General features: G+C 41.5%; 1 protein-coding gene across 2 annotated transcripts in view; it reads left to right on the top strand.

Annotated features, from left to right (window-relative positions):
* Window positions 1-12,008, top strand: part of zswim7 (zinc finger, SWIM-type containing 7) — a 60,571-nt gene that overhangs the window by 15,596 nt on the left and 32,967 nt on the right. For both annotated transcript variants that reach the window (XM_034232993.1, XM_034232991.1), the window contains exon 4: window positions 8,059-8,163. In XM_034232993.1, the coding sequence (XP_034088884.1) occupies window positions 8,059-8,163 (105 nt within the window). The remainder of the gene's footprint in view (window positions 1-8,058; window positions 8,164-12,008) is intronic.

The raw sequence follows: 12,008 nt of genomic DNA, 5'->3' as shown, positions 1-12,008 counted from the left end.
GTGGGGAGTGATCAGTAAAATATGCATGAATAATAACAAAAAAAAATGTTAACTAGGTGAAAAAAGGTAAGATAAACTTTAAAAACTTGTTGAGAGCTAAAACTAGTCTTTGCTGCTGCCTCAAAGAGGAGGAGGGAGACAGGAGAGGCTGGTTCAGGAGCACAGACACACTCACAACTATAAATGAACCAAAAACAAATAAATAAACAAGTTTCAATGTTTTTTCATATTGGATATGGTATGTTATTGGTTATGGCCATGTTCTTATGATTTTATGATTATTTAAATGTATACAGTTCTGTTTGGGTGTAGTCTCTTTATTTCCCCCTCAAAGTGCACCAGATTGATGCATTTAAGTCCAACATTTAAAAACAAATCTTACCGGGGGAGCATGCCCCCGGACCCCCCTAGAGAATTTGAGGTCCACCTCCACTTAAAATATGTTCACATGGATAGGTTCCTAAATAGATTTGCACTTTTTTTTAAAAATAGTAACCTATGTCCATATGTTTATTCTGGGGTAGTAGATTTAAAGTTTAGGGTTATCACTACGGGCAGCAACGCTGTAAATATTGACAAATAAATCCATGAAAATGGCACAAAAGAAAACTGGTAGTGGCCTGGGGTCAGGGGCGGATCTAGACAAATATTCATGGGGTGGCAAGAGGGTGGCAGGAGATTTTGAGGGGTGGCATCCCCTGGCAGAAGTATATGCTGATTTAAATCGCAATCATATCAATCAATTAGGGGTGTAACGGTACACATACCCGTACTGAAATTATTCGGTACGGGCCCTTCGGTTTGGTACACGTGTGTACCGAACGAATATAGCGTTAAAAGTAAAAAATTGAGAACATGAACAACTTTCTGGAAGTAATCTCAGGTATATATCATAGAGCGACCAAGTCATTTCATTGGACGAGAGGCATACTATGAGAGCTGGTCACAGGGATGCGTTCAAATGTAGTCAGTAATTTGAGGAACTGTCGAAATGGCGAACGCAGATAAAGTTGAGCTCGAAAATCCTCCAGCATCATTGAAGTCTCCGGTTTGGGAACATTTTGGTTTCGCAGTTACGTACAAGGATGACGGACAAAGACAGGTGGACCGAACCAAAGCTGTTTGTCGGCATTGTTCAACTAAAATTGGTTACGCGGCTGGCAATACATCAAACTTGCACTCATATGAAAAGGCATCACCCGAACGTGAATATCACCGGTACCAAAAGACTGAAGTGCAAACCCAACTCCCACTAGCATTTAAGCCTCCACCACTCGCAAAAAGTTCAGACCGAGCCAAAGCTAATAAAAACGCCAAATATCCTTATGTTGCCATGTTAGCAAAGCACTACCTGGCTGTATCTGCTACCTCTGTCCCTAGCGAGGGTGTTCTCCACAGCAGGAGACATTATTAGTGCCAGCAGATCTGCCCTTTCAGCAAGCAATGTGGACAAGTTCATTTCTCTTTAAAAAAACATGAAAATACAATGACAAGCAAGTCCTAATGTCAAACTGGCTGCTTAGGTACTAGTACAGTACAGTTCAAATACAGATTATTTCAGTTCATCGAAATGCTGCACCTTAATGTTTATTTTATTATATTTTGTATTTATTTGAATACATTATTCACAGTTTAATAATAATTAACAAATATATATTTAATGTTTTGTGATAATTTTTTCTGCTGTGCCGAAAACGTACCGAACCGAACCGTGACCTAAAAACCGAGGTACGTACCGAACCGAAATGTTTGTGAACCGTTACACCCCTACAATCAATGTTAACTTGGAAAGCCACAATATTAATATTTTAACTCAATGACATAGGTGATATTATTGTGGCACATCAGTAAAGCCTTACATATGCATATATAAGGTGGCAGACGTAATTTAATGAATTTTAACTGAATGAGTTGGTTTCACTCTTAGACCAGCAGGGGTACCAAATCTATGAAGACTGCTGCAATAAGTATATTAATTAACTGTCTCATCGATGTTTGTCTGAATGAATATGATACTATTAACAATCATATTATTCCTATCAGCTGTCAATCACTGTTAATAAATAATAATAATAATAATAGATTTAATTTGTTAGCGCTTTTACAGGTGCTCAAAGACGCTTTACAGATATAGTGAAGAACTGTTATGATTCACATATTCACTTATTATTGAATAAACTATATTTTTTGGAGGAGTTAATGATGAATGTTCATCAAGATGCTTGCTCACCCTCCTTCAAATTTGAAAAACAAGTAATTATATCATTATTGATATACAGTTACAACCTTGACTTTGCATCAGAAAGAACAAATATTAAAGAAGTGACTAACTGCATCAGTTGGGGTTAAAAAAACGTGTATTCAGCTAAAACATATACATCGCTGCAGTAAGTTATTGTCCAGTGGAAAGTTCTTACCTACTGGCCTAGTTAAATCAAAGTGGTTACTTTTTTTGTCTGGGCAGTGTAGTTTTACACACCGTCTTATTTTACTTTCTCAGGACTTAAAACAGTTTTTTGGGGGCAGACCTCCACAAATAAAAAAATATATACACGCATACAATGTCATCATCTTAACAGTTTGTTATGCTCATCGAGTCATCCGTGAGCAGAGCATGAAGTTGGCATGCCTATTACAGCTGAATGCGGCGATTACCATGTTGTTCAGCAAAACGCCTCACAAACTTATTAAGATCTAAAGCTTTAGTGCGTTTTGATTCAATGCTGAGTACAGCCAAACTTCACAGTCTCTTCTCTGTCATTGTAGACCGCAACTACCTCATTCCTTCCGTCTACTTGAGTCCGAAAGGCTTCTCGTTTTGCGCCGTCCCCCCGTTCAAGTGAATTCGCCACCAATCATATTTCCACTCTCGCGCCAGGGACGGGGGAGGGGTTACAAGACTCGCGTCTTGTGCTGCATTCACTTGCACTCGGACATTAGAGATTTTCTCTCATAAATGTCCGATGAGCCACAACTTTTATTTCAAAACAAAGATGCCAACTGGGGTGGCAGCTGGGGTGCCAAGGCTATTGTTTAGGGTGGCAGTTGCCACCCCATGCCACCCCGGTAGATCCGCCCCTGCCTGGGGTGTATAATTCCCGGCCTGACTTATTGTCCCAGTCCGGCCCCGTTAGGATGTATTAGAACGACATCTAAAATGAAAATTGTAAATAAGCAATCTGTATGTAAAAAACCACCTGTATGTAAATTATAAATAAGCCATCTGTATGTCAAATATGTCTTATATGTCTTAAATCAGGGGTGCCCAACCAGTCGATCGCGATCGACCGGTCGATCGCGGGGAGATTCCCAGTCGATCGCGAGATGTGTCTAAAAATAGAACAACAATATTCTGTTTTATCGTTAATGTCTTGTAACATAATCTTCCTGTGCCAGAATAATGCACTTGAACGCATCAAAGCTTTGTGATTGGCTAGCGTGACCCCATGTGTCGGGGCGTGGCTGGTGAGCAGTGGGCAGTGTACTAGTTCGCTAACGTTGTCCGTGTCAACAGGAGTGACAGTCCGCACACACACAAGACCGCAATTATGGCAGAAGCAAAACATATATAATTTTCACTCCGAGTGTGAGGATGATTATTTTTGTAATATATATAATGGCAAAGAAAGGGTTCAGAGTCATACAGTATGTGGCAGCACTGTTCAATGTTTCTTGAAAACATCACCCACTGTAGTATGCAGGGCCGGACTGGGACAATAAGTCAGGCCGGGAATTATACACCCAACCAGGCCACTACCAGTTTTATTTTGTGTAATTTTCCTGGATTTATTTGTCAATATTTACAGCATTGCTGCCCATAGTGATAGCCATAAACTTTAAAACTACCCCAGAATAAACATATGGACATGGGTTACTATTTTTTTTTAAAAGTGCAAATCTATTTAGGAACCTATCCATGTGAACATATTTTAAGTGGAGGTGGACCTCAAATCCTCTAGGGGGGTCGGGGGGCATGCTCCCCGCGGAAGATTTTTTTTTTTTAAATGTTGGACTTAAATGCATCAATCTGATGCACTTTGAGGGGGAAATAAAGAGACTACACCCATATGAAACAGAACTGTATACATTTAAATAATCATAAAATCATAAGAACATGGCCATAACCAATAACATACCATATCCAATATGAAAAAACATTGAAACTTGTTTATTTATTTGTTTTTGGTTCATTTATAGTTAGCATGGCATAGTGTGTCTGGGCTCCTGAACCAGCCTCACCCGTCTCCCCCCTGCTCCTCTTTGAGGCAGCAGCAAAGACTAGTTTTAGGCTCTCAATACGTTTTTAAAAGTTTATCCTACCTTTTTTCACCTAGTTAACTTTTTTTTTTGTATTATTCATGCATATTTTACTAATCACTCCCCCTTCAAATGGAAATATGTGTTTACATAAATGGTGACCAAACCGTTTGAGACCCACAGAGAACTTAGACTAAGTTAACTATCTAAACACTCAGAGTCCTTTACCTCACCTGAGCTGTAGTTATCAGCCTCTCAGTCTGACTGGAGAGGACTCTCCTCCACCTTGTCGACAGCTCATTCCGTTAGCGCCGCTAGCTAGCACCGGATGCTAACAACAACAATACACGTAACCAGTGCACGCGCTTTCTCTCTCGCTTGCTCGCGCCACACATACACACCCTCCCGAGCTTGAATGACACGAGACCAATCGAGGGCATTAGTGTATGATCTGTATGAAAGTGGCCATGTCGGCAGGCCACATCATGTAGACAGCCAGTCACCCTCTGTGAGGCAGAGTCAGACCCACATTTGCGCAGCGTTGCGTTCACAATACATAAAAAAATTCCTCAGGCCAGCAGGCCACTTAACAGGCCAGGCCAGGCCAGGCCAGGCCAGGCCATCGGGAAACCTCCCGGTCCTCCCGATGGCCAGTCCGGGCCTGGTAGTATGTGACGTGTGAATAAACTCCAACTCTGTATCAACAACACTGTTGTGTAACTTCAGTTAAATACTTGTATGTGTGTAGATTAGAAAGAGGTAAGATAAAGGATCTGCAGTATTTTATGAAGTATTAATCGTACAAAGGTCAGTTTTATACAAGTAGAAGTGTGTATTTACCTGTCAGTAATGGCTACGCCTCTCTATTTGGACTGGTAGATCTCGGCAGACTGGCAACTTTAAAAGCAGCTCTCGGTTAAAAAAAGGTTGGGCACCCCTGTCTTAAATGATATGATGAATTGGAAATGGGGGACACTGATGTAAACAAGACGAAAGTCTTTCTCTGGTCTGCATCCCCTTAACAATTGTATGTTTTGAGCTGTACTGTACTGTACCCAATATACAAGCTGTTAATACACTTTTCAATCAATCAATCAACTCACAACAGCTTCATACAGACATAAATAAAGCAGCTATATTCGCCATACAGGAAACACACATTTAAAACGGTTTTGCCTGCAGTTTTTGTGTACACAAGTATTCATCAATGGTTCGGAAAGTGGCGCTGTACCTTGATAATATAAAAGATTGTATTTGCGTGCATTTCCTGTTCGGAAAGTGGCAATGTACTGAGACTGGAGGTGTCCTGACATTAGCGCCTGCAGGCAGGCTCCATGGACCTGTCAGCTCCGGACTGTAGTGATGTGTCGGTCGCGAACGAGCCGGCTCTTTGAGCCGGCTCTTTTAAGTGAACGGCGGGAGCCGGCTCTCGCCCGCGAACGAGCCGTTTTTTTTTGCGGAGGGATCTAGATCGGCATGAAGGCACATTGTGCAATGTGCACATTATCCCGCTTATTACATGGCCACATTCTCAACAAAGTAACGACATGACTCCCAATATTAATTGAAATGCTTTTATGGATTTAGAAAATGATTTTATTGATTTAAAAAATAGTTTTATGTATTGATTTAAATTGACATGCATCCGCTAAGAAAAATAGTCCGTTGTTACTGTTTGAACTAACGTAGCAACGGCAGGAACTGCTTCGATAGTGTTTTTGAGGAGCTTTTTGATTACAGATTTGAAAACATCGTTGCTTGCTTTAAAAGTAGCACAATTCATTATGTCAAACCTTGGAAAGTATCTAGATATCCCTGCCCTAATGCCAAAGTAACTGCACACTGAATATGTGTCGCCGTTTGATGTCTATGTTCTCTTCTGACCGCTGCGTAAAAAGGAGGGAATTTCTGCCCCATTACTTCTCTTCTTACTTCTATAAGAATAAAACACGGAGGACGGAGATCTCTTTTTCTCCCCCTCTTCTGACAGCCCAGCAGCTGATCTAAAGCATGCTCCCCTCTCCTGCAGGGGGGCGTGGTCAGCTGCAGCACACAGAATCAGCCCCTGCAAAAACAGCGCTGGAAAGAGGAAATAGAGCGAAATGAGGCATGGCTAAAATGCAGGATCTGTTTGGTATTTTGAAAAAAAAACTATATTTATATAGTTTATATAGGTCGATACAGTAGCCCCCTTTTTTAAATAGTTTGTATAGGTGTTGCTATCTGTTTTGTGTAGCGTGGTTCTACAAGCAAGTCAATGCATTCATTGGGTGGTATCAGAGAGTTACACGGGTCTGTAAATGCAATGAAAACAATTGGCCACAGCAAATCATTTATATTAATCATGTAATTTTTACTTTTGAATACTTCAGTACAAAGGATGTATTGAATAATTTAAGTGATATATGTGTACACATATAAATCATTAGTCAAAATAGGGCTACATTTGATTGAATTAAAAGGTATAATATGTGGTAAACTGAAGAGCCGTTTGGGAGCCGAAAGAGCCGGCTCTTCTTGGTGAGCCGAGCCAAATGATCCGGCTCACCAAGAAGAGCCGGAAATCCCATCACTACCGGACTGCGCAAAATGCGTACATGAAGCGCTACGTCATGAACGCAAGAAATCTACCCTCGTGGGGGCGCGCTCATGTGATTGGCTTAGAATTGAGGAGACATCTGATTGGCTATAGATAGAATTACGAATCGGCTAACCGTCAGGGGCAGCCAACTTGGCGACTTTGTCGTTACATTTGGCGGCTTTCCAAACCCTCCGGCTACTTATTTCCGTGAAAAGCGACTAACGACTGATCTAACGACTTGTAATGGTGTTATTGGGACTTTTCTGGTGTTTGGAGACTCACATATTGTTCTGCCGTTAACGAGCTGCCCGGCTGCCGTGAGCCCCTCAGCCCTCCCATAGTACTCACAGGTGCGCAGACTAGCTTTGCCTTCCGCAGCAGCTCAGCTGCAGTCAGAGCAGAGAGGAGAAAGCCACACTCTCCCGCGTTGAGACAGCTTCAGTCACTTAATCACCTCGTCCACTGTGTGTGTGCCTCTCTGTGACAAGCTAAACATCCACGTAGGTCATCATGTCAGTCTAAAGTTAAACTATTCACAAAAGTACAGAAAGGAGTGGGGATTAAACCGAGTTTAAAGGATGATTGAAGCCATTTATTGGAGATGACACACGGCATACTATACTGCCTTTATTGTAAGGGAGATTTCTACTAAAAACTATTTCTACTTTTTCTTATAGAGACATTTCTGATCTACTGTCGTCTGGATTTATTCTGGTGGTTTCAAATGTTGATCTTTGAAGTGGGTGGAACGTTTTTTCCGCGATTACATGATATGCAAATTAGGCGATGACGTCATGTAGGGACTTCTGACGACTTTGTTGACAGCTAATAGCTACTTTCCTTACTATGGAGTTGGCAACACTGGGGGAGTCTCAAAAAACCCACACACGAATGCACAGCTATCCATGCACAGAAAGCGGTTTGTGTTTGCAGGTGCAGCGGTTTTAAACGGAAAACAAATATGTGTGGATCAAAAATACATATGTAAAACTTTTTTCTGTATTTGGATTTTATTTACATGTATATGAAACGGAACACATTTGTGTGTGCATTGAAAAACACAAGTGTGGATCCGGAAATACAAGTGTGAATCCTTTTGCGGATCATGAAATACAAGTGTGAATCCTTCTGTGCGCATGTGTGTATTATGAGACTGTTCTGAGCCCATAAATACAAGCATTGCCATATATTTACATTTGTTTTGCATTAATCTGTTGCAGGTGATAGGAGGATCGGGGCGTTTGTACACATGCTTTGTGTCCTGTCACTACTGCCCGTGCCCGGCCTTTGCTTACACCGTGCTGCGCAGAAATGAGGGCCCGCTGGTGAGTGTCCCAGAGTGTTACACACAGGCAGTGGCGGCGCCAGAGATTTTCTCTAGGGGGTGCTGTGGGGTAGCTTGACGTTTCATAGAGGGTGCTCAAACATTAAGGGTTTCCCATTAATGCACCAGCGCTACAACACTCCCCACACGCACACACAGTGTACCCGCGACTGTTACAATGAAGGCTCATCAGCTCACGGCATATAGGTGTAAGCAGGGGTAAAGTGCTATTTTTACAAGTGGGGGGTGGACCTCACCTCCTCTAGTGGGGTCCGGGGGCATGTTTCCCCCGGGAAGATTTTTTAAAATATTGAAGTTAAAAGCATCAATCTGGTGCACTTTGAGAGCAACATTAAGAGATCTATGGATACATCTCTCAACATCCATATGACACAGAACTGTAAACAGATTTTCTATTTCTTTATAGATATTTTTTAAATCACACACCCTTTTAAAACAAACCGTTTGAGACCCACTGAGATAACTAGACTAAAGTTAACTATCTAAACACTGAGAGTCCTTTACTTCACCTGAGTTGAGGTAATCTGAGACTATCCGTATGGGAGGAGAGAGTTCTCCCTCCACCTTGTTGTTGAAAAAGCTCCTTATATCCGTTAGCTTGGTTAGCTAGCACCAGATGCTAACCACAACGATCTCCGGTAGAGGCGAGCTCTCTCTCTCGCTCGCGCACGCACGCACACAAAATGGCTCGTGCCACACACACACACACACACACACACACACACACACACACACACACACACACACACACACACACACACACACACACACACACACACACACACACACACACACACACACACACACACACACACACACACACACACACACACACACACACACACACACACACACACACACACACAGAGAGCAGAGCTTGAATGAAACACAGAGACCAGAGAAGCTACTTGTCGGCTACTCACGACGCTAGGCTATTATGTGCAGAATCCCTCTCGCTTTCAGGTGGTTTTGATTGAGTGTCCACACGTGGACGTTTAAGGACTAAAAAACGATCCATCTTTCACTTTGCTGTTAGCAAATAATGTGGTGCTCTAGCTAACAGGAAGTCACTCAAGTGTCAAAGTAATTTAGCCTATGGGTAGGTCAAAAATCGAATGGGTGCTGGCCATTGGCCTAATCATATCACCTGTGTTGGCTTTATGTTTTTGGTCAAAAATGTGTTTGTTTCACATTTGCATTGATGTAATCAATAATGTTTCTAATTTAATAAAAATAATAATAATAATATTTTTCGAAAAAAAAAAATATATATATTTCTTGGGGGTGCTTAGGGGGTGCTTTGACAATCCTGGGGGGTGCTTCAGCACCCCCTAGCTCCCCCCTGGCGCCGCCCCTGCACACAGGCTCAACACTTTAGAGAATATGGCTGGCAAGTTTAGCTTAATGAGAATTTTCTTTTCTTTATGCATATTTGATCAGATTCTGATTGAAATCATTTTGCTACTTTCAGGTGTGGGTTTTTTTTTCTTTCAAAAAGGTATTGCAGTATTTCAGACACTACAACATAGAAATGCTTTTTAATTGTTTTATTTTTGAATAAATGAACCCAAACTACTTCTACATGATAGATTACATTTTTTAAAAGACTGAGACTACCGGCCTCCCCCCTTGGAAAAATGTGCCATATTTTATATTTAAATATAACATGCATGCAAATTAGTCGCTTTTCGGCGCCTCCCGCTTTTTTAACGCTGATTCGGGTGACCTGTGTAATTCGTGGAGAACCGACTCACGGACTGCCAACTTCTCTTCAAAAAATGTTTAAGAAATCTAGACCGCAAAATAATTAAACAAGCGAGTCCCTGTTTTTCCTGGCCAAGGACAGGTTCCTTGAACACAACACGAGCGTAACGTGTCATCACGTGGTGTAGTGCTGACGGAGAGCACCGGAACGCCGCTCCTGCACAAATATTGCAGTACCCATAAGGAGCCGTGCCGCAGTTTTTGCGTGGCTGTGTCTTTAGTTGTAAGCCCAGTGGCGATCTGTTGTTATTAGCATCTGGCAGGGGCGCCGCCAGGGATTTTGGGCCCCATGAAAATATATCACATTGGGCCCCACCACCAGGGCCAGGCCACGCCAACCAAGCACAATTGCTGTAACCACACCTCCAGAACCCAACCGACTCATTCATGCTTTAAATAACTCTACCTGTACAGGCTTGCATCTATCTTGTAGTCCAATACTAACTGCACAATATTTACTGACACTGAGCGGTGAACATATAACACTGTGCAGACGTGCAACATTCTGCTGCAGTAGAATTCACTATTTCATATAACACTAACATTCCTGACAATAGACCTCAATAGTCATCTTTTATGGTGTACATGCCTTTTTAATAACATTTTTGAATGGAACATTCATAAATAAAAATAAAATGACCTCTTAAATTAAAATAAAGTGAACATTAACACCAATATTATCATTTATAAAATGCTATAACAAAAAAAAAAACATAAGCAGCAGATTATTCAATTAAATATACATACTACAAAATAAGCGGGTATTAAAGTGTAAATGGACAACGAAATGGAAATGAAAAGCCCTGATGGTGGTGCTAAATCAGAGCCTATTACCTGTTCTCAGTCTTTTTCTCATCATGCATCTTCTGTGTAGTGATCCAATATCGTTACCATAGCCTTGCCCTTTAACAGTTATTACGAGCCCTGGCTCAGCCTTACTCACCAAGAGCCCAGTGCCTAGCCTTCTTACAGGCAAAGTCACTGATCAAGTCCTTGAAGTCCAGCTTTCTAGCCAACTGGCTTTCAATGGACAGCATGGCAAGACTGCAAAGCCTTATGGGGGGACAGGGCTGCTGAGCCTAGAGATGGATCTGTTGGTCCTGGCACCAGGGGGAGGGACAACTGATTTAGTATGAATAGCTGCTAAAAATGTACCTGCATTTATTAAATGTCAGCTAAAAGAGGAGTGAAATGAAAAACCTCAGCATTTTCTGTGAAGATATTAACAGTACTTAATGTCAGCAAAACATTACAATTGTTATTTACAATGGACTAAGCTTAACTAACAGACTAATTTCCACCACTCATGGACCACACCCACCTTTTCTTTTGAAAAACTGGGTGACATACTGTCGCCCTTTAGTCCCTCTCTCTTGTCTTTCTCTTCTTTTTTGAAAGCCTGACTTTGTTAGTCGTTGAGACATCGTACACACGTAAATACTAGCATCCCTGGTCCTAACATGCTCTCACTCTCTGCTAGAAAGTGCGGTGCCACTGCCCACACAGCGTTTGGAGGCAGGACCAAACCATTACATGTAAATAGAGGGGGGTGTACAGGGGCTTTGGATAATTAACTTTTGGAAGAAAAAAAGTGAAATGAATCGTAAGTTTAGTGAGTACATTATCAATTTGACGTTATATTAATGTTAATTGTTGATGATTGATGAAAGGTTACTTACATTTTTTTTCTTAATGTTCTAAAAATGTTTGGGGCCCCTGTCAGTCATGGGCCCTTAGAATCGTCCTAACTTTTCACCCCCTTACGGCGCCCCTCTGGTTAGCTAGCTATGCTAACGAATTTAAAGAGCTTTTCTACAACCAGGTGGAAGAGAGCTCTCTCCTGACAGACTGAGAGGCTCAAATAACCTCAGCTCAGTGAGGTTAAGGCACACCTTGATATGATCATTATAGTTATAAAAAAATAAGAGACTAAATGAAAAACAGGTATAAAATACTATATTACAGTAACAAAAAAGTCGTTTCATATCTTTCTGTTTTGGTGGTCATGCCACAACCGTGCACATGCATGCATGCGTGCGTGAATCATGGTAAGATATCTGG

The sequence above is a fragment of the Gymnodraco acuticeps genome, unplaced genomic scaffold, assembly GCF_902827175.1.
Source record: "Gymnodraco acuticeps unplaced genomic scaffold, fGymAcu1.1, whole genome shotgun sequence".
In the NCBI taxonomy this organism is placed as follows: Eukaryota; Metazoa; Chordata; class Actinopteri; order Perciformes; family Bathydraconidae; genus Gymnodraco; species Gymnodraco acuticeps.
Note: the sequence above shows the minus strand (reverse complement) of the source record. Positions and strands in the feature narration are given on the sequence as shown.